We start from the raw sequence: 23,520 nt of genomic DNA, 5'->3' as shown, positions 1-23,520 counted from the left end.
GAGTCTTCTCCAACACCACAGTTCAAAAGCATCAATTCTTTAGTGCTCTACCTTCTTTATGGTCCAGCTCCCACAAATGCACATAATTACTGGAAAGACCATAGCCTTGACTATTCAGACCTTTGTCGGCAAAGTGTTGTCTTTGCTTTGTAACACACTGTCTAGGTTTGTTACAGGTTTCTTGACAAGAAGCAATCGTCTTCTAAGTTTAAGGCTACAGTAACCATCTGCAGTGATTTTGAGAGCCCAAGAAGAGGAAATCTGTCACTGCTTCCACCCTTCTCCCCTCTATTTGCCATAAAGTAACAGGACCAGATTCCATGATTTTAGTTTTTCAATACTGAGTTTTAAGTCAGCTTTTTCACTCTCCTCCTTCACCTTCATCAAGAGGTTCTTTAGTTCCTCTTTGCTGCCATTAGAGTGGTATCATCTGCATATCTGAGTCTGATGATGTTTCTCCCGGCTATCTAGATTCCAGCTTATAACTCACCCAACCAAGCATTTCTCATGATGTGCTCTGTATGTAAGATAAATAAATGGGTGACAATATATAGCCTTGTCATACTCCTTTCTCCATCCTGTACCAATCAGCTGTTCCACACAGGTTTCTAACTGTTGCTTCTTGACTGGCACACAGGTTTCTCAACATACAGGTAAGGTATCTGGTATTCCCATCTCTTAATTTAAGAGCCTTCCACAGTTTTTTTATGATCCACACAGTCAAATGCTTTAGCACAGTCAATGAAACAGAGGTAGATGTTTTTCTGGAATTCCCTTGATTTCTCTATGATCCAGCAAATGTTGGCAATTTGATCTCTGGTTCCTCAGCCTTTTCTAAACCCAGCTTAGACATCTGAAAGTCCCCAGTTCACGTAATGCTGAAGCCTAGGATGCAGGATTTTAAGTAAACCCTGCATGCCAGGCATGCTGGTCATATCATCTGCAAGTATTTCTCCCGTTAAGCAGGTTGTGTCTTTTTGGCTGGTCAATGGTTTCCTTTGCTGTGTAAAAGCTTTTAAGCTTAATGAGGTCCTATGTGTATTTTTACTTTAGGAGACAGATCCAAAACACACTGCTATGATTTATGTCAGTGTTCTTCCTATGTTTTCTTCCATGAGTTTTATGGTTTCGGGTGTTACATTTAGGTTTTTAATCCATTTTGAGTTTTTGTGTATGGTGTTAACAGAATGTTCCAATTTCATTCCTTGTAAAACAGTAAGTAAAGCTTTATACCTCTTAGAATCAAAGATTTTAGCAGGAAACTAAAAGACTTCAGGTCACAAGTAGTATTTTTCAACTAATATGAAAAATGAACTAAATTACCTGAGAAAATATCAAATAAGCTTTTCCTACATAGGCCAAGCATAAAAATCCAAATCAGTTTGAAAGCTTAACTGAGTGGACACAGAGAGACAGACAGAGATGGTAAAGGCATAATCACCATCACTTTTACCACCATTTCAGAACACAAGGTAATGAGATTTCTGGGGAATTTTCATTTTGTGTGTGTTCTCCCTTCTATATTTATGTGTTCTCTTCTTCTTGCATAGTAATTTTCTTTTGTTAAGATAATGCAGTGGTCCTAATTAAAAGAGTATATTTTCAATCTTCACAAGTAGTTAGATATGGTCACATGACTAAGATCAGACCAATGATATACTGGCAGGAACATCCTATGCGACTTCTAGAAAGTCTCCTTAGAAAGGAGAACACCCTTCTTCACTTCTTTTTACATCATGTTGGCTAGGATATGAGTGTGATGACTGGAGCTTGAGCAGCCATCCTGGATCATGAGGTAGAAGTCCTATGTTAAAGATGGCTCAGCCACATGAGAGAAAAAAGAGCAGAATCCCTGAAAACACAGGGCTGCCACGTAACACAGACTTCCTGCAAACTTCTATGTTTTTAAGACATTTGGGGTTTTCTGCCATTACAGCCAAACTGACTACAACTAATGCAAAACCAAAATAAAAAACATTACTATCAGAGCGAGAAGTCACTTCCCTCCATATTATCAATTAAAAGTTCCCCCCACTCAAAACAGAATCAAAACCTTGTGCACACTCTGACTGACGCAGTCTCAACTCAAGGATGGGAACACAATTAAGACACAGGACTTCTCAGTCAAAACATCCTGGAACTACAGTTAGTAAAACAAAACCCCCATGCTTGGCAAAGGACTAAGTAGGACTAAGCAGCCTAACTCCTTCACAGAGATAAGCCTTCTTCTTAAACCCCAGGTCTGGATGCACCAACAAAAGTGGCAGCAGGGAGCAGTCCCCACTCTAAGAGGGCAGAGCTGCAGGATAAATATTTTTGTTCAACATTTTACTATAGTGTATGTTAAATATTCAACTCTACAGACCTAAGTCTCAAATACTCACTATGCCTTTAAAACTATCATGCAGTTGATCTTCAGCAAAAATATGGAACTGAAGAGGTTTGATGCTAAAGATGAGCGCTGACTTCAACATGGTTACAGTTTCTTCCAGTCTTTCCCCGCAGGCAACCACGGCTAGGTGCACTCTCTCAATGGGCTGCATTTTCACACCATACCTGATAGAAAAGATAACCACATTTTCCAACAGTTTTAGTACAGGGTAACATGTTAACAACATGGTATTCTGACTGTGTTCAAAGACTTAGGTTTGAACAATAAGGTCCTACTGTATAGCAGAAGGAATTATATCCAATATCCTGCAATAAACCATAATGGAAAGAATATGAAAAAGAATATATGTATATAACAAAATCACTTTATTGACTTCAGTTTTTGGTTAGAGATCCTTTTTGTAAAATGTAAAAGGGGATTAGAAATTATATTGTTTAACATTAATAGTTGTATGTATATATTACTAAGTAGCAGGGACAGGTGACCAATCATTTTTCTTAATTTTACAGGCTAAAATTATTGCAGTTACATTGCTTATTAGCACAGGACTTTGGAATCTTTTGAGTATTCACGTTTGCATGTGTCAGAGTGGACCCAGAACTGTTTTCTGAAGAAAATCTTATTCATGGATATTTACTCAACTGATGAGGATATCAGAAAAGAGAAAATATGCTAAATAAAATTAAATACAAATAACTGACCATATAAAACATGCATGCATGTGTGTGTGCTCACTCATGTCTGACTCTTTGCAACCCCATGGACTACAGCCCTCCAGGCTCCTCTGTCCATGGGATTTCCCAGGCAAGAATACTGCAGTAGGTTACCATCCTCCTCCAGGGGATCTTCCCAACCCAGGGACTGAGCTCATGTCTTCTGCATCTCTTGCCTTGGGCAGGTGGATTCTTTACCACTAAGCCAGGTAGGCCCAAATATTAAATTCATATATCTTAATGTTTTAACATTAAACATTTGGAATTATACTATTTTTTATCCTTTTAAATAATTATACCAATTATTTATATTAACATTATAAAAAATTAAGCCTGGAAATATTTATATAAAACGTGCTCCTGCTTTTACTGTGCATCTGTCCATTCCTATTAACAAGCTTGTTTGTTAAGGGTCCAGAGACACCTAAGACAGCAGTTGAAACTGATGCTTTTCTGGTCTTACTGGGTTCCTGAGGCCTGAAAACAGGTTCATTTCTCTTGTATACATAATTACTGGTAACTGTCAGCCTTCAGCACAGAATACTCACCTCCTAGAAAAAAAAGGGGTGATTTCCTTCCCTAATCCCTCAACTGGGAGACTGAAACTCATAACCTTGATACCTTACCCTTAATGGGCTGATTATTCTAAAGGTGAAGCTCTTTAAAAACAAACAACAAAAATCACTTTTAAGAAAATGAAATTTCACCCAGATAATTGACAAAGTTAAACATTATTACACCACTTTGTTAAAGGTGGTAAATGGAGAAGTCACATATAAAGTGGTATTCTTAGAAGAAGAATATTTACTGTTCAAGAAATGGTGCTGATATCTCATTCATCAAGTTATTAAGACTATTAATAAGATTAAGATATCAGGTACATATCTTGCTTTTAAAACTTATATCAATCTACCAGGAACTGATTTTTATGAGTGGTCTCAAGAGGGGACAACTGCACAGTTTTGCATGTGGCTATCCAGTCATCCAAGCTCCTTCTGTTACAGGGTCACAGAGAGGCCAGCCTTTCCCCACCCACCCACTATGCCACCTCTCTCATACATAAGGTGTAGCCTAAGCCTGGGCCTTTTGAAAGCTCTGTTCTTCTGTACTGATAGCAATTAGGAAGCAACAGAACCTCCTTCCTTGTCTGCACCCTCTATCCATTCCCCTCTTTTCTGTTGAGCCCGTCAGTGTTTAACACTGGATCCCTATCAGAGGGGAGACCACCCACTTCCTATATCTAAACAAAGGCACGTGAACCCAGTTCATCTCTAAGCAGTGGAAGTCACATAACACAAGCAGAAACCAGGGCAATCAAGACACTCAACAATTTCACAGAGCTCTAAACTGTCTCATCTTTCTGATAAATGCCTCCAGATCCTGTTCCTCATGATGACCAAGATTTGAGAATCTATAATGGGCTCGAATTACCCACCTGGCCATAACTCGATCCTGTTCCAAAGATAAAAAGCCTAGAGACTTAGACAGTAAGCAGCATGTGCCACTTTGCAGAGAACTCTCTACATACAGAGACAAGAAGCAGAATAAGCCTTCTCAAGAAAAACAAGTCAAATGTTCTTCATGAAAAAACAGTCCCTCTGAGTCAGTCCCAGGGACTCTGGCTCTCAAGCACTGCAGCAAGACTTCTCGTCATACTGCTAGCACTCCTTCTACCAGTTTCTATGAAATCTGCTTTTCTGTTATGTGTCTCTTTTCAGCAAAAGCATTATACACAGTACATCTAAACTGAGAAGACAAAACATAGTTTGAAGATGTCTCTGCCCACCACCCTATCCCTAGACCCAGGGATGGGAAGTCACTGCAACTGGATGAAATCTAAAGCAAGCTTCTACACTAAGGAAGGGATGACTAAAATTTTTGAAGAAATAATAGGGAAGTAGCCATTCAAGGAATTCTGATTCCAGCTGAATGGTGTTAATATTGTCAGGATCTACAAAAATGTGCTATATGCTATATATTAATCACAGTGTCAATAAGAGAAAACCCCTGTGTATTTGTTATCCAAAAGGACATTTTAAAGTCAGCTCTGTTCTTCTACAGATATAGGATTAGAAGATATCCTTCAGATAATTCAAAGTTAATACCTGAGGGACCGCATGACTAAATTTGGCATCACCTGAACACAAACAGCAATTTTAACGGTAATGAAGGGTAACACATTCTATTAAAAAAACTGAATCAATGGGTCCAAAATGATACTAGGTAAAGGGTAAGGAGGGCGGGGGAGGAACTCTCCTTTAAAGAAGAATACCAACCAATAAATGTAGAAGGAATGAGAAAACCACAAAAAGCACTATTTTGCATTCACTCTTGTAGTAGATGATCTGAACAGGAATAATTAATAGATGCTAACACCACACAGTATCAGGGTTTTATCCCCACACATTACAAAGGGGATAATGATACTGTCACAGTGTAGAAATGTGATACCACCACCATAACCACCTGATCAAACAACCAATTATGTTAACCGTCTGCCACCAGGTGCCTCCCAACAGCACGCCCAAAGGGCACCGGATCTCTTCTGCAGCATTCCTGCCAAAGATCCTGAATCTGATCCCAAGCGGACAGGCAAGTTCAAACAAAGGAACATTCTGCAAAACAAAAATATCATGTCCCTGCCCTGCACGCCCTCAAAAAAAAGTCTGCAAATTGTCCTAGAGAAAAGGGGGACTAAATAGATTTAAATAACTGAATGTAATGTATTTTCCTTGACTGGGTTTTGAATGGGGAAGCAAAGATATAAAATTCATTAATAGGTAAATAAGGAGATATGAATATATATAAATGTATTATAAATGTATACGTAGTATATAAATACAAGATTGTCAGTGTTTGAAGCAGGAAATGGCCACCCACCCCAGTATTCTTGCCTGGAGAATTTCATGGACAGAGGAGCCTGGCAAGCTATAGCCCATGGGGTCGCAAACAGTTGGGCAAGACTGGGCAACTAACATACACATATTGTCAGTGTTAAATAAACCGAAGTGCCCATTTTGTTATGGTGAAACTGGAGAATACCCGTGTTCTTAGGCAATACATGCTGGGTATCTGTCGTGGTGGTGGTGATTTAATCTCTCAGTTGTGTCTGATTTTTGCGACTCCATGGACTGTAGCCTGCCAGGCTCCTCTGTTCACGAGATTTCCCAGGCTAGAATACTGGAATGGGTTGCCAATTCCTTCTCCAGGGGATCTTCCTGACCCAGGGACCGAACCCGCATCTTCCACGTTGCTGGTGGATTCTTCACTGCTGAGCCGCCTGAGAAGCCCATGTGTCATAATGGCTGTTGTTCAAATGGTTCAGCCAAAAACGAAGTGGCAAAATGTTAGTAATAGGTAAATACCCAGTGACGGGTAAGCGTGCCCACGCTGCTATTCTTACAACCTCTGTAGATGTGAAAACTTATCAAAGTAGAAAGTTGAGAGGAGGAATCTAGGAAAAAAAGTTAACAATGTTTTAGATGAAAATTCTAATATAAATACTATAAATATACTTACAAGCCTTGAAGAACAGACTTATTTTAAGTAACATTCCTGTTATAAAGGATTAACAACTTTCCCTCTCTTTTTAAAAAATTAGGCCACACTGAAAGCTTCCAGTGTGTTCTTCTAGTCTATAATTAAATTAGTGTCTTCTCTATAAAAGAAAACAACGTACAATAAGATTTAGACTAGGAATTAGCATTATAACGAAGTACATAAATTTAAGGTAAGTAAATTACATTTCTGGTAACATTCTCCTCAAACTAAAAAAATAACTACCATGAAATAATTTTTAAAATTTGCAGTTGAACAAAACTGGAAAACTATACTCAGAAACACTAATGATAATTTCCTTCATGTGTAACCTTTTAAAAAAAAGTTTTTCTTCTTACTATAGAGAAAAAGAGTTGTAGTGAATTATCATACTAGGTAAAACTACTTTAAAGGTTGTATATAAATCACTTTTGGAAAAAGGCATGGCAACCCACTCCAGTATTCTTGCCTAGAGAATCCCAGGGACAGTAGAGCCTGGCGGGCTACAGTCCATGGGGTCGCAAATAGTCAGACACGACTGAAGCAGCTTAACATGCAGCACGCATGAATCACTCTCAGGATAAAATACAATTCTTTGCAAAAAAAACTCTGCAAGGTTTTATGTAAAGCATTAAAAAATCTAAAAATTCAATATGAAGTATTAACTGTTAAAATACAATTTTAAATAGTCTGTAAAAATGTACCTCTTAAAACTAGTATGGAACCACTCAAGATAACAGCTGAGGTAATACACAGACACTATGAACTGAAAATCAATTCCCATCATAAAGAGAAAGATTAAATATTTTAAAAGCTCAAGTCATTTAATAATATTTAAATTAAGAGATTATATAATGAAAAGATAACTAAAATTTTAAAATTAAACTGATTAGGTAAAGATTTGTAATCAATGTCAAAAGTAGAGTATATATTCTTAGAGTTCATAAAGTAAGCATTAAAAACCAAACAGGTAAATATCAATACAGACAATGCAAACAAAACTTTTAAAAGATAAACAAATACAGAAATATATTCAAGAAATAATCAATGAATATAAATCAATAATAAAATATCATTTTATTCTAACAGGTGGCAAAACTATGATTCCCAATAATGAATGCTAAAGTTATGGTGACACACAATGCTGGTGCAGGCTTAAATCTGTATAATTTTTAGAACACAAGGGATTATCCATTCTTTGTAATATTTGAACTCCTTTCACATGCTAGACATGGGATAAGCCAGAAAGCCACGATCTGAACCTCATACAATTTACAGCCTGTTGTGAAGAACAGATTTTTTTAAAGATTTAAACAGAAAGCATGGTAACTGCTTAACTAGAAAACAATTGAGGTTGCTAAGAGGGCTTACTGCACAAACATCTAACCTGAAGTCTGGAAATGCTGGGGGAAATTATTACTAGTCGTTTACTGGTTGCCAAGCACCTGGCTAAATAATGGGGCTTAAATAATGAGCAATCCTTGGTGTCCGTCTACAAAGCCAGCACTTCTTGAAATGGGTAACAATTCACAACCACAGGAGATGGAGCAGGTACGGCTAAGCGAGAGGATACAGAGAAGGAAGAAGAGGTGGGCAGGAAGTGAGATCACAGTGGCTGGATGAGCAGGGATGGCATGGGAGTTCAGGCAGGGAAAGGAGCAGGCTGGCAAGAGCGCGGGCAAGAAAGGAGACGAGCAGGAATAGTCACTGTCGACTGACACGTGCAACGTCCACGGCGCATGAAGATACAAAACCCAGAAGAGGGGAGGCGTGATGAGCCACAACGAGTCAGCAGGCAAAAATCACCCCAGTGCAGCTGCAAACACGCCTCGGGAGCCAGCAAAGAGCTCTGATGAAGAGACCAAATAAACAGGTGATCCCGTGACCATCCAGGGAGCAGGGAAAGAGCAGAGTCCTAAGGAGTCCAGAGGCAGAGAGAAACAAACCCTGGGACACTGGTCTCAAGAGCCAGAGATGGAGACAGCACTGAAAGGAAGACAGAGGAAGGGGTAACAAGGAGGCAGACGAGGCCTCAGAACAATTCCAACATCAGAGGTGACCTCGGGTCAGAAGCGGGTGCTGCTCACAGTTGGGGTGAGAAGGTGGCTTTTTGTTTTGTTTTTTTTAAGGAAGTAAAGCCAGAAGATACTCTTATAAATGCTTGCTGGTGAAGAAAAAAAATAAAGGAAGGATGCTTGAAGGGAAAGGGCTGGAAGCAGGTGCTGTAGGGACTTCGTACTTGTTGTTTCAAGGACAGAGGTGGGAGACGAGCTGTGAGCACTGGGGCACAGTCAGCCAGCAAACACTCAGATGCAGATACAAATTACCAAAAGCACATGCACGAAATGGACAAAACACTGGTGGTGGGTGTCCTAGAGATTTGGGGGTTTTTATGTTACTTTTAGCAGTCCATGGGGTTGCAAAAAGTCAGACAGGGCTGAGCCACTGAACTGATGTTACTTTATGATCACTGTATAATAAATCAATTGGGAGGAATTAACCCTCCAGAAAAGATCAAAATATATAAAGAATTCAAACTGGGAACTCTGAGACAAGTCTGAGGAGGAGAAAACGGTGCCAGCTGAGGGCCCACTGCTGCCAGACAAGACGGGACTCCTAATGTTGGCAGAGGGGATTTCCAAGATGTTTTCCTAGGTGGGTGGAGAAGCTCTCGAGTCAGGCCGAAACGCGGTGTTAATTAAATACTGAAATGGAGCCTGAGAATGACACAGCAGCTGTACAGCACTTTGGCTTGTCTGCCAGTTTGAACAGGCCAAATAAATATGGGATTCCCAAGTTTAAAGCAAGAAACTACACGTGCTGGACTGCAGCATGCAGGCCTGCAAGCCTGTACTCGCTCAGTTCCAAGACAGGAGGAGGAGGCTGGAGTCAGGCGACTGGGACATCAGTGGCTTAATGGACAAGGGGAGTTTACACGTAGGAGGCAAGGCCCTGCAACAACACCCCACCGTGTGCAGAGGACAGGCAGCAGTGTCTGCCTCTGGGGAAGGAACGATCACCAGTTATCGAGAACTGACCTCAGGTTGGCTCACTGTTTACCAGGGAAACCAGTAGAGGGGTAGGCCTCTTACCATCCCTTTGATAAGCTATCATAGAGGAGATGTTCTGATTTAAATGTTAGAACACTCACTAGTCCGTTTAGGGGCAAGTTCACAGGAAGGTCAGTCATGTGAGTAGGGTGAACGTAAAGTGGGCAGTGGCGGAGAGGGAATGTACAGAGAGCAAAAGAACAAGCCATCTTGGCTGGCCTGATCATACGCTCAGTTTAAGAGATTTTACATGATACGATACATGTAACGGTATGTTACAGTAATATGTACATATACATATATGTACACATATAGTAAAATGCACACCTGCATCTAAAATGGTTTCAGAATTACACTTTGGATGTATAACTATTAAAATCTCCAATTTAGGACGGTAAAAAGCACAAGGTTTGCAATATCATGTATCCATCCACATGGAATTCCTTCCAGGGAATACATGGGAGTGTTGGGGAAATAATGAGTTGGAGAGGCTCAAACAATAGGAATATTAAGCAGAGCTCCAGGATTCAGATTAGGTCAGCTTCTCTAGGCTGCTCCTGCAGTAAAGGAGTCGGAAGATTATTACTCATGCCAGAACTTACAAAAGGGTCTGGGTTGTATAAATCAGAGAATACAGGGGCTTACCCAGCTTTCAGAGTGAATAGATTTATGTCACAAGACCAGAGATAACAAGTGGAGCTTGTCAATACTCTATTCATTAGCAAACTCTTTAAAGAAGGAAAAATATGGAGCTCCTACTCTCCAAAATTATGAACTAGCTGAATGGTAAGATTATTTTTAAAAGTTAATTCTTACAAGTTTACATAATCTGACTTGACTGACCCATATTAGAATTTCATTCATCCAATCTTTTCTATAGCAACCAGATTAAAATATTTGATTTCAACGATCTCTTCCCAGTTGTTTGTGGGCTGCATAATATACCTGCACTATAAGAATTTAAAAATACACACTACTAGTATTGATTAAGAATGCAGTTCTTCCCACCTGGAATATATCACCTCCTGTCCTTAAGCCTGGCTATTTCCTGTTCATCATGTAGTCAACCCCTCCAAAAAGCCTTCCTTAATGCCTTAAGATAATCCCATCTGATGACCACCTGCTTCTCCCATCATCTTGGCTATAACTTGTCACCCTCTACTATAATCTCAGATCTGAAGCTTCCATCAGAATGTAAGCTCCAGAAGGACAGGGCCATGTTAACCAGACTCAGTCTGATTCTTACCATCCAGCACTGTGCCTGGCAAATGGAATGAGCACAATTAAAATTCAAATGAATCACAAAACAATGTTACTCTTGGGGAGGGCATTTCAGGCTATTAGCTCACTCTCCTCCTGCCGCTATCTCAGAGTCTGACATTCCATTTCTACCAACAATTGTGTCCCTCATTGAGGGTGAGAAGCAGGAGGTACCAGAGAGTCAGCCAACCCTGTGCCTTCATTATCCTGATAAGTGAACAAAGCCACACTCTTCAAAAGCTTTTTTAAAAAGGGTCAATAAACATTGTCACATCATTTGCTTCTTCATTGTACATTTGTCTTTTTCCTCCCATTCCCAAATATTCAATCCCTCTGCTAATGACCAACTTAACCCTTCCCCAGTTGTCTCCATCTACCTACAAATTTTTTTTAGTATACCAGCTTTAAATTAGATAAATGCCATATGCCTGTAAATGTCAGTGGAAGTCTATATTCAATATCTGTTTATCATTTTATCACCTATTACCTAAAATTAGACCATAAATTGTTCTATGAACAATGGGTTATCTTAATAACATCTAAAAAATTTTAGAGCATTTCACGCAAAGTATGGATTTAAAAATTGGTCATAACTACTTCAAAGTGGGAAAAAAAAGAAAACCTAATCAGAAAATGAATTACTTACTTTTATGATAATATTAGATTACAAGAAAAGAAACCTTTTCCTGACCTGTTACAGTTAAAAATGTATTATCTACTATCTGATCTTACCTACACTGACCTACCAATTAAATATTAAGTGCCTACCTAAAGGCCGCTTCCCAAAAGCAGTTCATTCCACAAACATCAGAGGGCAGCATCCAATAGGGATTCCAGTAACACAGAGAGAACTCTTTACACCTAACAGAGTGAGACAGAAACCTATGTGAGTATTCAGGCTTAAAACTAACAAAGAATTTACTCAATAACATAAAAACTTACTGTTCTATTTTACAGCAACAAAACTGCAAATCCAACCTGCTATGGTAATGAGGATTTCTGGAAATTGATTTCTCCCTTAGGGTACCACTATTTTAAACAGAACTGTGAAACTTTTAGGCAGAAAATACTGCAGACTGGAAAGATTTTAGTCATGAATTCTCTAATATATAATAAGATCTCCTTCTCAGGTGACACAGAAAATACTGGCATACTTCTAAAATTTTCCTTCATGAACTGCACACATTCCCCCTAGAAAAAAAATCCATTTCAGCCAAACAAAACATCTGCTTATCCTGAAGCAAAATTTAAGCCACAAATGCTGGTAGAATGGAAAAAGATCTTTAAATGCTTTTAAACTAATCTTGAATCCAAGCTACACATATGATGTTTTAAGTGGGAAATAAGAAATCATGCTTATATTCACAGTTCAGTTTCACTTTTCTACACTTATCTCAGCTTCACTGTATTTCACAAGCTAAACAGGAGGATCACATTTCTTCTTAGACTGCAGGTTGGAGCTAAAAAAAAGAAACCACACACAAAACAGCAGCTACTTACAATACAAAATGTATGTATTTTCATTGTTATTTCTTCTCAAAACAATAGTCTAGCTGGTAATTCAGGACAGTGGAAGCCTGAGTTTACTAAAGTAAGCAAGTATGAAGCCAGAGTCACTAAACCATGTCCCATCATCATGAATTCAATTAAGTGACTGTTCTTACAGTGAAAGGTCTATGAAATGTCATATTTGCAAGATCACTGAGTCCGCCTCTCACAAATGCCAACAGGTTAAGACAGGGGGGTCTCAGATCCAGGACACACAGTGAAATCACCAGAGACCCCTACACCAGACCTGTCAAATCAGAAACTCTGAAAACAGGGCCAGGCACTGCTGCTGCTAAGTCGCTTCAGTCGTGTCCAACTCTGTGCGACCCCATAGACGGCAGCCCACCAGGCTCCCCCATCCCTGGGATTCTCCAGGCAAGAACGCTGGAGTGGGTTGCCGTTTCCTTCCCCAATGCATGAAAGTGAAAAGTGAAAGTGAAGTTGCTCAGTCGTGTCCGACTCTTCGCGACCCCATGGACTGCAGCCCACCAGGCTCCTCCGTCCATGGGATTTTCCAGGCAAGAGGACTGGAGTGGGGTGCTATCCCCTTCCCCAGGGCCAGGCACTAGTAGTTTTTAAAACCCTGCCTAAGTAATTATGTATACTACTGCACAAAGAACTAAATCAGAATTTTAAATCAATGGGAAAAAACTGACATTGTAATGTGGTTTTTCTTGAAAGGGGCAGCATTCTCAAGCACAGCATAAAACATTAACATATCTTAAATGGTTAAAAAATAAGAAAAAGAAAACGTGTACAGATCAGTAAAATGAACAACTTGATAAGGAAATTTACGTTTGTCCCCTTCCAGGTGTGGTCATCTAGTTTTTAACTTTTGCATTTCCTTAGGCTCAGAAGCGGCAACAACTGAGATTTTTTTCCAGACTCAAGAGCTTTCACGTCCATTTAAGCCTCAAAACAAAACTGTTCAAATAGGTATCCCTATCTTTCAGATACAGACATTATCAAACTTTCTTTCAAGTCCACGATTTATTTATAAACAACACCTTTATTTAAGGAAGGAAGCTAGTTATTCCATCTCTTGTCAAATCCTCCAACAGTAGAAAATGAAGTCTCAAGAAAATGACTGTTTTTCTGTAAAAATGATTATCTGAAATTATGTATTAACACCATTTTCTGCCTTAACTTGCATTACTCAATCCCTTAGCCCTAAGGAATCACACATTTATTTTCTGTCTCCATAGATAAATGGAATCATTAGTATGTGGCTTTTTGAGTCTGACTTTTTTTCACTTAGCTTATTTTCAAGGTTCACCCACTGTGGCACTTATCAGCACATTTCATTCCTTTTGGTGGCCAAATAATACTCCCTTTTATAAATGAATAGATATACCACATTTTCTTTATCCATTCTTATATTAGTGAATATTTGGGTCATTGATAGTTTTGGCTATTATACATAATGCTTTTATGAAGATTCATGTACAATTTTAAGGTGAACATATGTTTGCAATTCTCTTGAGTGTGAGTACGTATTCCTACAAGAGGAATTGCTGGAACATGTAACCATTGTAAACTGATTAATGCAGATAAATCAGGGGGGAAAAATGTCATTTTACCTAAGTTTCTTGATAATAATTCAATGTCAGAAAACACAGTTTATAGGAAGAATGTTTTCTGTCTTTAACGAAAATATAAAACATATGCATTAGTGAGTACACATTTTCCTTATTAAAAAAAAAACACACACGTAAAACACTGAGGTGCTGCTGGCAAGAGGAGACATAATTTACTTAAGGTTTCTATCTCCCAAGCTTACATTCTCTCACTTAGGAAAACTTGGTTTTAAAGACTGGAAAAAGTAGAAACTCATACTGAGAACTCATTACATACCAGTAGCCATCACTACAAACAATAAATTAGGAAAAGCAACTAAACTAGCAATGATAGTACTTGCACTTTCAGGCCAGAAAAAAAATCTTTAAAATGCTGGAAAAGTAAAGGTGACTTATCCAAGTTCTGGCTATTAGTTGCTTTTGCTTTTATGCCTTAAGACTACTGGAAAATGGAACATTAGATATACAAAATTCAAAAAGATAACTTCAATATATTTAATGGAATAAAACTGTAGCTGAGCCAAATGGGTATGTCTTCAGTAAGTAATAATATCCAGAATCAGTAAAGTTCATAAATGCAAAGTTTTTTCACCGTGGATCAGACAGAAATAAAACTTTACTAAGGCTCACCCTCCTACTTCAGAGGCTTAATGTTTCTAACTAGGTGGCTTGTCTAGACGCAAACTGATCAAGGGATAGCACGGGACTCTCCATGATGATAAAACATTCTGTATCCTGACTGTGGGGGTGGTGACATGAATTTCACCTATTGATAAAACATCATAAAACTACACATACACACAAGTGCATGTAAACCTGGTGATGTCTGAAGATGGTGTATGGGCTGTACAGTGTCAATTTCTGGGGTTCTAGTACTCCACTACGTTCATACACATACATTCCAGATATAGAGGTACTATACCAAGCTCATGTCAGATGTCACTATTGGGGAAAAACTGAGTGAAGATTACATGGGATATCCATGAAGTTTCCTGTAAACTTACATTTACTTCAAAAGTTTAAAAAAACAAACAGGTCACAAATTTCAGTAGTTGAAAAATGTTTTAAATATTGAGGCATCACGCTCTGGAGATTAAACAGAGCATTAAACAGTAATAATGCTCTCCATGATAACAGTTTTCAAACTTCAAGTTTACTTAAATCCAATAGTGGAAGGTCACTTATACTTTTAAATTCAAATGGAAAAGGTATTTTTCATTTCAGAACATCCATGATAACCATGAGGCTTTAGTGAAAACCATGCACACTGAGGAGAGTCAGGGATATGTCTAGGCATATCCAGCCTAACAATGTGGAAGTCTGAATGAGGTGCCTCACCAATGATGCACCTTAAGGCATGAACAGATACCTTCACTGTGACTGCAAGAGAAACAAAGATGCTCACAGCCACGTTGGAGGAGACTATTCCCATGGTTCTGACCACCACTATTTAAAGATAAGTACCTGCACAACTCATTTTTACCTAAAAATTGTCTTCAGACAAGTTAGATTAGTTTCTAGCTCTAATCAGTTTTCTTTTTCTTAAATATCTAGTTTCAGGAATATTCAGGAAGTGAGAAAGAACTGTTTACATACAAATGGCAATGAACAGTTATTTCAAAAAATAAGTCAGCATCACACTGTACAACCTATCCTCTCTCCAAAAAAAAAAAAACTGAATTAAAGATTTAAATGTAAAAAAAAAAAAGAGGGTGGGAAATCCCACTGATAGAAAGTTTTTCTACACGACAAAAATAAAAAGAAAAGAAAAAACTGCCAATCTGAATACAGTTAAATTTTGAACTTCACATAGTATACACTCCAAAAACAAATTTAAGTCAACATGTCTGGGGGAAGTATTTCCAACAGGTATGACACATAGATAATAATCTTAGGGTTTTAAAATAGGATTTCTAAGTCAAAAATACACATTTTTTCACTGGCCTAATCATTTTCACTTTTCAAAATCACAGAACAATAACTAATTACTAGTTAAGTTTGTGCTAAGCACATTACAAATACATGAAATGTAATCTTCAATGAACTGAAATACAAGGTGCAAAGTTACTGGTTTTTATATAAGCTGTCGCTGCATTAACAAAGCAAAGATTTAAAGTGGCTTTAGTAAATAATTCCACCTTCTTCACTGTTCACTGCTTAACTCCTCTCCGCTTCAAAAATAAGCACAAGGAAGAGGGAAGAAAATTCTCCCCTAGAAAACAACAGTGCAAAAATAGTGGTCAAATGATTCCCAGTTAAATCAATGGTTTAATCAATCTTTGGTTTTACAACAATAACTTGGAGCACATATCTAAAATACAGATTCCCAGGCCCCACCGCCTGGCACTCTGGTTTAGTAGGTCTGGACTGGGGCCTGAATTTTCCCCAAAGGTCAGAAATCAAGGAAAAAAAAAAAAATCACTTAAAATTTAAATGATCAAAACCATCACTGAATTATCTATCATTTTATTGTGCCAGGCACCACCAAGTAATCTACACATGCTATTTTATTTCAATTCCCACAAAAAAACCCAGTTATCATAGATACTCTTACCTCTTTGTAACTGAAGAGGAAATGTGTTCAAGGTTAACACAGTCAATAAGGGGCAAAGCTGAAGTCTGTTTCCAAAGCCCTACTGGTGTTCCTGGGACCCAGCAGAAACCATAACTTGAGGGCCTGACCAGATCTGCAAAGGAAAGTAAGGTGCCTACCTCCCAAGGTAACAGTCACTCACACTAAGGGTAGGACAGTCCAGAAAAGGTATCACTCAAGTGCATAGTAGTTTCTTGGTTCGCCACTACCAGGATTCATCAGTGAAATGTGAGAAATAACTCATCCTGAGAATCTAGTTACAAAATGGTTTAATTCCTTCTGGAGAATTACTGATACCTGCTAATATTAAGTGCTGCAGATCGAATACCTGTAATAGTCTGTCCATAGCAGCTTCAGAGAGTCTCTCACTTCCCTCCCCAGAGGCCACTCCTCTCCCACACCGGTCATGTGATTCTGTCTGCAGCAGAGATGTGCAAGGGATATAGCCCACAGAATCAGAGTTCCCCATTCCAGTCAACAACAGCTGGCCCATAGACGGGCACGTGATGAAAAGCAAGTCCAAAGAGTCTTTTTCTAGAATTTTTACTTGAGATTTGAGATGAAACACTGTAAGAAGTGGAAAGACGCATGAACAAAGCCTGTCTACAGCAGCAGAGAAAGAGTCCTCAGCCCTTGAGGTTCCTATGGCTGACAGGCATTTTTCCTTTAATTCTATTCCTTCTAACAACTCATATAAGTCTATATGTAATACTATATATACACAGAGAGAGAGAGACTCTGATATATATATATATATATATATAGCCTATTATGTAGGAGAAAGCAATGGCACCCCAACTCCAGTACTCTTGCCTGGAAAATCCCATGGACAGAGGAGCCTGGTGGGCTGCAGTCCATGGGGTCGCCAAGAGTTGGACACAATTGAGCGACTTCACTTTCACTTTTTACTTTCATGCTTTGGAGAAGGAAATGGCAACCCACTCCAGTGTTCTTGCCTGGAGAATCCCAGGGACGGGGGAGCCTGGTGGGCTGCCGTCTATGGGGTCGCACAGAGTCGGACACGACTGAAGCAACTCAGCAGCAGCAGCAGTCTATTATACATAGTCTACAGTCTATATATAATACTATATTGTCAGTTTTAATGGGTTCTGATGACTGACAACTAAGAATTCTGATTGTGTGTGTGCTGTGTGCTTAGTCAGTCAAGTCCGACTCTTGAGACCCTATAGACTGTAGCCTGCCAGGCTCCTCTGTCCATGGGATTCTCCAGGCAAGAATACTGGAGTGGGTTGCCATGTCCTTCTCCAGGGTATCGTCCTGACCCAGGAATTGAACTCAGGTCTCCTGCACTGCAGGCGGATTCTTTACCGACTTGAGCTAGTTAAGGTAAATATAAACTACATTTTACAGGTGAGAAAAGTAAAGCAGAAAGGTGGTCAAGGTTTCACAGCAATCAGGGCCAGAAAGACACCACAGGTTTGTCTGACACTAAGATCTACCCATTTTCTAAATACCAAAATAATGGATCCAAACAAAATGACTAATTAATAATAAATTTCACTTAAAAACCGTTTCCATCATTTTCGACTTTTTACTTTGAGAATGTGAAAGGACATTTCCAAGTATTTTGTTATCATGGAATACTGTGCAATGAATATTTTCTATTAGGATGACCAATGGAACCTATTAGATACAACTGTGATCCCATGTTTTAAATGAGAGAAAGAAATAGCAGTTTTAATCTTTGAGCTAAGACTGCTTCAAAAAAAGTAAGAATGTAATTGATAATCAAGCTCTACCAAGAAAAAAACAGATGTTGCTTGCCTTATAGCCCCATTTTTCACTGATTAAACACTATCTAGACTAGAGTCTTATCACAGCAGCTTTATAGAAAGAGTACTGGCAGAGCAAGCAAAAAATACATAGTTTCTAATCCTGGTCCAGTATTGATGCTCTCTGCATCCTGGCTAAACAATTTATACACTGGAAGCAGGTTAATACCTACTCCATATCCGATGAGAGCCAAAAAAAATTGACTGAACTCTGTGAGAAGTCTAAAAAGATGTTATAAATGATAATATCTAAAATGAAAAGAGCCTGGTATCTTTTCGGAATTCTCCTGACCGTAATCAAATCGTGCGATCCAAGCAATCCAGCTTTTCCATGTGGTTCCTCTTCTCACCCTTCTTATGCGTGCACACATGGTGAAATGTACTTCACACCATTTTAACAAAGAATGATACACCTTCAGTTTTAACTCAAATATATGCCTCATTTAAAATGGAGTTATGCTGCTCAGAGGACTTATAATACAAAGCTTTTAGTTGGTTCTGACACATCAAACTTCAGATTTCAGTAATGGGTCTATAAAATATCTTTTAAAACTGAAGCGCTTATTTTCTGAATTTCAAATAACACAATTCTGTTAAAATTAGCTAGCCAAGCAAATACAGTTTATAAAAATTTGTCATAGAATATTTAAGTATCTCAGACAAGGCACTAAAAATGCATGTTATTCTATCAAATTGAAATGCTAATATCATGGTTCAATTTCATTCAATGTTTTGACAAAAATGTTTCTTCTTTTCAATTCTCCCCAATACAAAAACAGTTTCCTTCCCTTAACTTTAAATGCTTCACAGGAACAAAACAGACTTCGACCAGCTTCTCATGAGTCGTCCGGATCTTCGGTCACTGCCTCTCCCAGGACAGATAATGGCAGTGACAAACCTGGCTCTGGAAAGTAGTTCTGCTTTTATGAACAGAGCCCTTGTAATCAAGTCACAGGGTGAAAACACGACAGTCCGGCTTTTCCGTGCTGCTCCTCTGCCTAAACGTTCCTTTTCATTTTAGGAATGGCCATCAACTTTGAGAAGAACCTTCAACAGTCTACAGCTGACCTGCGCTCCCTCCTCCTACCAATCCGATATTTTATCCGATCAAAGCAGCCTTTGCCTCTTACTAAAAGAGTACTCGGAGTAAGAGAGTTGCCCACAAATGGAGGAGCCTCTTTTTCAAGGAAGTGGGAGCGCTCAGATTTTGTTAAGCATTCGTAATGCGTTGCATTCTTTTTTCCATTTAAACCTCGTACTGATTCCAACTCTGACAGTGATTTGTGTAAATCCACTTAAGTCACTGTGCTTTTAAAATTCCTTTTTTTAAAGAAAGACACCTCTATCCCAACTCACAAAAGACGTATGTTAAGTATCGCTTATTCTTCTTAACTTGCTCTGAGTTTCACAATAGATCGATTGTTTCCTAAAGAAAAACTCACAATCAGCAGAAAATGCTCTCTCCAGATTTAGCTGATCGGCTAATGATGAAAAATTTAAGCGTTAACAGGAAATTTAGACGCCTCATTTAGGAGGGAGGCGGAAAGCTGAACCAGGGCGCCAGGCGGCTGTTTAAATATCTCAACTGGAACGCCATGGAAACAAGAGGGAATTCCCACTAGTCAGCAAGCAAGAAGGTTTTTGTAGGACCCCCTTATTTTCGACAAATCCTAAGAAAGAAAGAAAAGGAAGACGCAACTGTCAAGAGTTGAAAATTAATTTCTAACTGCTTTGAATTGTGCCTAAGGAACAGGTTAGAAGACAAACGCAAAACGCGTGGTGTGCTCTCGGGCTAGAGCAGCACGGAGCTCACCCCTGGGGTGAAGAGGAGGGAAACGAGCAAAGAGGGTCAGAGTCGGCTGCAAAGGAGCGGGAGATGCGGGCCCGGCGGCGAGAGGCGCTAGGCGGACTCGCGGGCAGCCCGGGCCAGGCCGAGTCCCCAGTCCCGTGCCGCCGTACCCCCGGCCCCCCAAGACGGAACGGCCCGTACCTGTCTGACCGGCCGTGATGCGCCGCAGAGCCCGAGCTGCCCACCCCTCTCCCGGCTCCGCGTCCATCGCCCCCAAGCCAGGAAGCCGCTGCGGCCTGCGGCTTCCCGCCAACGCCGCCCGCTCCTTCCTCCAGGGACACGGCGAGCTGGCTGAAGGCGTAGAGAAGCGAGCAGAAGCCGCAGGCCAGGCACAGCACCACGACGCGCAGGTAGCGCCGCATCGCGCTGGCCCAGCGCTGCTGCCGCCGCCGCCGTCGCCGCGCCCGCCCGGGCGAACTGGAACCGAGGGAGCGGCACCGCGCAGCCGCGAGCGCAACAAGTTCCTCCTCCGCCACGGCCTCGCACCCGCCCCACTCCGCTCCCTGCCCACCACCTTCACCAGCGCGCCGACACCCCGCCCCGGCGTCCTGACCCCGCCTCCGCCGCGGGCCCCTCCCTGAGGGCTGGCGGCCCGACGCGCCGGCGCACTGAGCGCGAGGGCGGGGCGCGCCTGGTGCGCTGGGGTGTCCCGGAGCTCTGGGAGCTGGGGACTGCCGGGCGAGCGACTCCCAAGCCCTGCAACTCCCAACTGCGCTGCAGAAGTGTGGCGAAATGAGCGGGGCGTTGGAGGAAACTGACCCAATTTCAAATTATGGTTCGGCTACACGGTAGTTTGGGACGCTGAGCGACCTAAATTCTCTGAGCGGGTTTCTTTGTCTCTGAAATGGAGATGATATCCTCATCATAGAATGGTGATAAAGATTAAATTGCTTAACGCACGAAAAACGCCTTGTATTTAGAAGGCACTTGATTAAGCCGCTTTTCCGCTCCAACCTCATCCAGCAGCGACTTCCCTAGCCTCTCGTATTCTGTAATAAGAGTTGGTTCGAGCCGTTCTCACGCAGATATCAAATGCAGATGCCTAATGCTGTTGAGGATGCATATTCCGCCTCCCATCGAGGTTGTAAGTTCCTGTAACTCTAAGCTCCAAGCTTTTACTCCTTTATGAACCAGCTCACAACTCACCATTTGCAATAATATCTCCCTAAAGAGAGCTTTCCAGTTCTTCTCCCTCTTCTTCAGCCCTATTTTCACGCCATTCATTTATTGAACATTTATAGATCATCACTTTGTGCCAAGCACTGTGAGTATCTTGGGGCACAAAAACCCCTAGTTGGGGCATGGGGGTGGGACAGTGAATATTTGTAAGTGCAATACAACCATACAGACGTTAGAATAGGTGAAGGTGCCCGTGGACTGTAGCCTACCAGGCTTCTCCGTACATGGAATTCTCCAGGCAAGAATACTGGAGTGGGTTACCATTTCCTTCTCCAGGGGATCTTCCCAACCCGGGGATCGAACCCGGGTTTTCCACACTGGAGGCAGACGCTTTAACCTCTGAGCCACCAGGGACGTTAGGATAGAAATCTGTAAAGTTGTGGGTACACACACAGAAAGGAGTAACCAGTTCTACCTACGGGCATGGTCAGGAGATACTTCATAATGTCAAAATGAAACAGAGACCAGACTTGAAAATTCCTTGACCAGACAAAACCGGTCATACAAGCAAAGCTTAATTTAGCATATTTTGCAGGATAAGAGTTTAACTTGATCTGGGTCACTTCTTGCCTATACATCTGAAAATAATAAGCATAACTTAAATATTTAAGTCCCCAAAACTGGTATGAGGTAACCACTTAACCAATTCCCTTTTAAGTAAATTCTCGCAGGGGATAGGCAAATAGATGAAGGGGGTCAATTGTATGGTGATGGTTGATAACTAGACTTATGGTAGTGATGACTTTGCAGAATATGTGTATTATGGTTCCTCTGTCCATGGGATTCGCCAGGCAATATTGGAGTGGATTGCCAAGTCCTCCTCCAGGGGATCTTCCCAACCCAGGGATTGAACCTAGGTCTCTTAGGTCTCCTGCATTGGCAGGCAGGTTCTTTACTACTAGTGCAACCTATAATGCTATACACCTGAAACTTGTATAATAAAAAGAATTTAGAAATAAGAAAAAATAGCAGTTGAATAAAATATTCAGTTTGAAGTTTAAACTGCAAAAAAAAAAAAAAAAAAAAGTAATGCTTTAACCAATCACTGAAGACAACACACTCACTGCCTTCACACTATATATACTGCTTGATAACAATCTACCCGAAAGCCTCATCGCGTATTTTGGTTTGAGTGTTACCAGTTAGCTGTCTTTTGTTTGTGTGCACCATACACTTTTACTGGTAACTACTTCAGTGATTCATAGTTTTCACTTGTTTTTTGTGAACCTTTGAGTATAGCAAAACTGGCCCCAGAGTCTTGAATGGGGTAATGGAAGTGATTTCCAGGCTGAGGAATCAGTGAAACAGGCTCTTGTGTTCAGGGAGCTGTGAGAAGTTTGATACCATCAGTTAAGCAAACGCAAGAGAGGATATGATGAGCGATGACTGGAGGTTGAAGGGGCCAGATATCTGAATTCCTTGTTTAGCACACCAAGGAGTTTGAAGGTAATCCGGCAGACAAGTGAACCACTGACAGTGTTTTAAGTTAGGAAGTTACATGGTAACATCTGCCTTTTGGAAGGCAGATTCTGGCTGCAGTGTGGAGGCTGGGACAGAGAGAGAGAGAGAGCCAGAAGGCAGCTACAGTGCCAAAAAGTGAGGGAAAGGAAGGAGGCTTTAAACACACACACACACACACCACACACACACACACACACACACCACACACACAACCACACACACACACACCACACACACACACACACACCACACACACACACACCACACACACACACCACACACACACACACACACACACCCGTCCCTCCCTCTCTCTCTCCATGCAGCTGAAGCTTTGACGAGTTTGGCCATGTGAAACAAGATGGGGAAATGCTGTGTAATTAGCAGTAGTTCTTCATCTGGAATCCCTACACCAAATAAGAGCTGGTTCTGTGACCATGGGAACTACTTACTAACACATTTAAGCCTCAGTTTCTCCACGTATAAGGATTAACTTTTTGCCTTGACAAAAAAGTAAAACTAGCATGCTGTTAAGATGTATGAATAGAATGAAAACACACTTATTCAT

The 23,520-nt window shown here is 40.5% G+C and overlaps 1 protein-coding gene across 2 annotated transcripts in view; it reads right to left on the bottom strand.

The window, feature by feature from the left end:
* Positions 1-20,674, bottom strand: part of GXYLT1 (glucoside xylosyltransferase 1) — a 47,737-nt gene extending 27,063 nt beyond the window's left edge. The window contains exons 1-3 of one of the 2 annotated variants that reach the window (XM_068971855.1): positions 20,454-20,674; positions 11,721-11,813; positions 2,385-2,556 (exon numbers count right to left, since the gene is read on the bottom strand). In XM_068971855.1, coding sequence (XP_068827956.1) covers positions 2,385-2,556; positions 11,721-11,813; positions 20,454-20,674 — 486 coding nt within the window. The remainder of the gene's footprint in view (positions 1-2,384; positions 2,557-11,720; positions 11,814-20,453) is intronic. The other variant, XM_068971856.1, reaches the window with a different exon arrangement.
* Between the last annotated feature and the right edge of the window lie 2,846 nt (positions 20,675-23,520).

This window comes from Capricornis sumatraensis, chromosome 4, assembly GCF_032405125.1.
Source record: "Capricornis sumatraensis isolate serow.1 chromosome 4, serow.2, whole genome shotgun sequence".
NCBI classification, from domain to species: domain Eukaryota; kingdom Metazoa; phylum Chordata; class Mammalia; order Artiodactyla; family Bovidae; genus Capricornis; species Capricornis sumatraensis.
The sequence above is the reverse complement of the archived record's forward strand: the minus strand, read 5'-3'. Positions and strand labels throughout refer to the sequence as shown.